We start from the raw sequence: 4359 nt of genomic DNA, 5'->3' as shown, positions 1-4359 counted from the left end.
AAGAAGACGGCCAACAACCAACGATGTGAATGCAGTCCATGAACCACACAAGGAAACTTCCAGAGACTGAAATACCAAAACTAACCCAACAACCCTAATGGGTGACGCATAAATTGGCAAAAGTTCGCGGAGGGTATTTGTGTCCACAAGTGAATGTTCGAAGACGCTACTCGTTATTATCATCGTGCGTAGAAATGGTCGTACGCGTGACGGTGTCTCTCTTCAAAATCTAATTTGAAAAATCAACACAACACGATACCACACGCTTATTCGGTTATATAGCCAAAATATCACTTCTCCTTATTTTTTCTTCACATTCACAGAAGCAAGTCAATTTCAGAAAGAAACTGCAGAGAGAAGTACAGAGACATCATGGGAGAAGAAGGTTGCGAATGTAGGCCACTTGGTTTCTTGATCGGATTGCCCTTTGCTCTCTTGGCCTTGATTTTATCTCTTGTTGGTGCTGTTATCTGGGTTTTTGGGTATGACTTTTCTCTCTCTCAAATTTCCTATCTTTTTTCTGGTTGGTTTTCTAAGAGTAAACAGTATCTGGGTTATCGTCATTGTTTTGTTGTGTTTTATGAATTTTCTTAGTTTTGCCCCAATTTGTGTGAATTTTGATTGTGGTGATGGGAACTGTGCAGATCTATATTGAGTTGTTTGTGTCCATGTTGCATTTGCTGCGCGGGATTGGCGAATTTGGCTGTGAGTCTGGTAAAGCTTCCAGTGAAAGTTCTGAGATGGTTCACTCGACAAATTCCTTGCTAGACACTTTTTCATTCATTTGTAGCAATTGTTGGGCTCTTTGCCCTTTTTTAATTTCTTGGGATTTTCCTATTCTTGTGATTCATTGGATTAGTTACTATTATTGACCGTTTATATTTCATTCTTTCTCTTCCTCTAAATTATGCCTCTCTCTCTAGAAAATCAAAATAATTCGATGTTGGCATTTCATTCAGCATCGGTAAGATGAAGTGGAACGCCGATTTAGAACAATAATGGTTTGAGTGTTACAGTTTCCCAAAGAAACATGATTTTGGCAACTTTTGATTATTCTCAGAATTTCTTATATCTTGTTTTAAATCAAGTTTTTATAAAATATAAATCAAAGTTTATCTTACCGATTCAATTTATAAAATAAATATTGTTTCCTGTCCGTGACAACTAAGTCGAAAAAAGGGTTTGCCTTTTTCCCTTAAGTTTGGGCGCTCACGTTTAGGTTATTGATTGTATTCTTTTGAAATTTATAATAGTAATGATTATTTAAGTTATTAGTGAATATAATTTGGTGTAAAAAAATTGAGAGGTTGACTTCTTGAATATTTTTTTAATTTTTTTTTTGTTATAATGTATTATGTCCTTCCATTAATTTTCATGGTGATATTTAGAAAAAAATAATTCTTTTGAGGTTGTCAAATCGGAAACATGGCCTAAAAAAATACTCTAAAGAAAAGAAGATTTATATTTTGTAGAAGAGAGAAAAAAATAAGAATGAAAAAAATCTTTGAATTTTTTTAGAGCAATTTGTTTTAGTTTGTTGATTTGAGTGTAAATTTTTTTTTTAGTAAATATCTAGTTACGGATATAATGTGATGGGTGGTAATGGTAATATTATTAAATAAAAACTAAATTTAGAGATAAATAATTAATTATTGATTAAATTAAATATTATTTTACTGGCTAAAAAATTATTGGTATTTAAAAAAGATTTTGTTATTAATACACTACAAGAAAAACATGAAATAAATTAGTTGTAATAGTAACTAAATAAGAGACCATTTTATAAACTAAAAAAAATTGGTTTCTAAATTAGTTTACATTATTGTTAAATGGTTTTTAAATTGGTATCTAATTAGCTATTAAGGTTTTAACTACCAATTATTTAGTTTTTAAATTTGGTAGCAAAAACCTTGGTTGCTAATTAGATACCAATTTAGAAACCATTTAACAATAATAGAAACTAATTTAGAAACCAAATTTGTTTAGTCTCTAAAATGGTTTCTAATTTAGTCATTATAGTAACAAATTATTTTTGGTCTCTAAAATTGGTTTTTATTTTATGATTTTCTTGTAGTGATATATTTATAAAATAATTTTTAAATTAATATCTAATTAGCTGTCACTTTATAATTTAAGCTAAGTGGTAGCTAATTAGATACCAATTTAGAAATTAGTTTATAAAATTTTATTAATAATATAAACTACTTTAGATACCACTAACCACTACAAGAAAAATGATTTTTAATGGAGTTACATCTAGCATTTACGGAGGCTTTAACCCATGCTAAGTGAGTTACCAATGTTTTGCTTTTCTTCTAGAAGATTCAACGTCGTTGATGGATAACTGACGATTTTTACTAACCCCTGAAATAACAATTACTTTCTAACGGTTTTTTGAACACCATTACTTCTAGCGATCTTGAAATACAAACACCAGGAAATTACAAAATTAAGTTACCTTTTGAAATACACTTTTGCATTCCTATCTGCGACTTTTGAAATACACTTTTGCATTCCTATCTGCGAATGTAGGATGTAGGCAAGAAAAACATGCCAATTGCATATTTTCTAAGTGGTGGATATCCATAACCTGCAAACAACAAACCTCTTAGAATCATTAGCCTCAAGAGACAACAAGTTAAAAGAAAGTAATAACCTACTATATCGTAACTATATTAATAATCTACTTCCATAAAAACCTCATTCATTCTGATTAACATCAACCAATTCCATCTATGTTGTAATAAATATTGTGTACAATAAAAAAAATACAAGAAAAATAACAAAAAATACAAGAAAAATAACAAAATATCCTTAAACAAGAGAGGAACCAAAGAGACCCGAGGCACCAAACCGCTGAGCATATACTCTTCCTCCTCCCTAGGATCAAAGTCCTTGGTGACGCGAAACGAGAATTCCGAGATGCGGAGAAGGATCTTCTTGTCGGCCTTAGAAAATGTGGAGGGAGAGCTAGTAGCGGAGGCATCCTGGGGGAAGAGGTTCTTAACGAGGTCGTTGTAATCGATGGAGGGGTAGAGTATGGTTTGCAAAGAGGATGAATGATTGAAATTGAGGAGAGGTGAGGGAGCATTGAGGTTAGAATCATTTGCTAGAGGGAATTTCTTTTATTAGGATTTTGAGAATTCATGGGAGAAGAGTGAACATGTTGCAGTAATAAAGTGTTGAGTTTTGTAGAGTGTGAAAGGGAGGGATGAGCTTAATTAAGAATAGTAAAATTAAAATAATAAAAAAACTTTACTTAGATTTATTAGAAAACCCGTTGATATTTACCACGATTTTAAAAACCTTTACTATTTGGTTGTCTTACTAGAGGTTAAATTCCTTTTAAAATTATTTTTTTATAATAAATTTTTTAGTTTATAAAATAATTTATAATTTATTTAATATAGTAATTAATTAATTATTTTTTAAATTAATTTTCATTTAATAATTTTCTTGGAAATATTTAAAAGTTAAAGTTTGAAATCATTTGAACTTGTGTTGGTAGTGGTTGTAGAGTAATAATACTTGATGGTGATTTTGTGACTATGTATTGGGATGTGTTCAGATATAAGATTATTAACTAGGTTGGTGAAGAGAAAATATATGGATTTTGGTTTCATTTGGTGGATATATTGTTAATTCATCTACTATGCATAATCTTTGCTAGGATAGAAGCTTTGTATGGAATGAAATTATTCCTTATGTGGATGATTTAGATTTCTTTGAGTTTTTACTTGTTGCTTCTTTGATTTTTGCTAACATAGAAGGATTGAATAATGAACTATATTTTGCGTGCACTAGAAAGACTTAGATGCAATCGATATGGTCTTTAACTGCTAACATGAATTTCTGTTAAGAATCTTACTAACGAAAAAACTTATAAGCTTGATAAAAAAAATTTAAGAACTCATTTACATGAAACAATTGTTCAAGAATTAATCAAGACTTCAATCTTTTAAGGACCATTTAGATATTTACTTTACGAAATTTATAAGAGTAATGGTTATATATAACTATAGCTTTTTTTAGTAAAATATAAGGTTTAGTAGTTCAAGGTGGAAGTAAGTGGCTCATTGTTACCATATTATTTGAAATCCTTGGATTAATATAAATAGTATAGTATTATTACACATAATTTGCATCAAAACCTTTTCCACTTTTTTTTCTAGGCAATACATTCATTACTTTCATCAACGTCTTCATACCTTTAATGTCATCTCCATTATTTTTACACTAGATTTGCTCATTATTGTTGTGGATGGAAAGGTGTAGATGGTAAAAGACTTACCTAGTTTATTTCCACTAATTAGAAAGGAAATGGAAGGATGAGATAATATTGTACTCTTCTCTCAATCA

At 30.1% G+C, this 4359-nt stretch overlaps 1 protein-coding gene across 1 annotated transcript; it reads left to right on the top strand.

Annotated features, from left to right (window-relative positions):
* Positions 1–247: 247 nt before the first annotated feature.
* On the top strand, positions 248–886 carry LOC137835438 (signaling peptide TAXIMIN 2). Its single transcript, XM_068643951.1, has 2 exons — positions 248–482; positions 645–886. Exons 1-2 carry the CDS (start codon positions 373–375, stop codon positions 766–768), a joined length of 234 nt encoding a protein of 77 aa, XP_068500052.1. The 5' UTR covers positions 248–372; the 3' UTR covers positions 769–886.
* The last annotated feature ends 3473 nt before the right edge of the window (positions 887–4359 follow it).

The sequence above is a fragment of the Phaseolus vulgaris genome, chromosome 5 (assembly GCF_000499845.2).
Source record: "Phaseolus vulgaris cultivar G19833 chromosome 5, P. vulgaris v2.0, whole genome shotgun sequence".
In the NCBI taxonomy this organism is placed as follows: domain Eukaryota; kingdom Viridiplantae; phylum Streptophyta; class Magnoliopsida; order Fabales; family Fabaceae; genus Phaseolus; species Phaseolus vulgaris.
The sequence above is the reverse complement of the archived record's forward strand: the minus strand, read 5'-3'. Positions and strand labels throughout refer to the sequence as shown.

Excerpts from the sequence above, each read along its gene's own strand:
- LOC137835438 (XM_068643951.1), top strand. The coding sequence starts at position 373 with ATGGGAGAAGAAGGTTGCGAATGTAGGCCACTTGGTTTCTTGATCGGA. Across the intron at positions 483-644 it reads GCTGTTATCTGGGTTTTTGG|ATCTATATTGAGTTGTTTGT; the intron begins GTATGACTTTTC and ends GGAACTGTGCAG.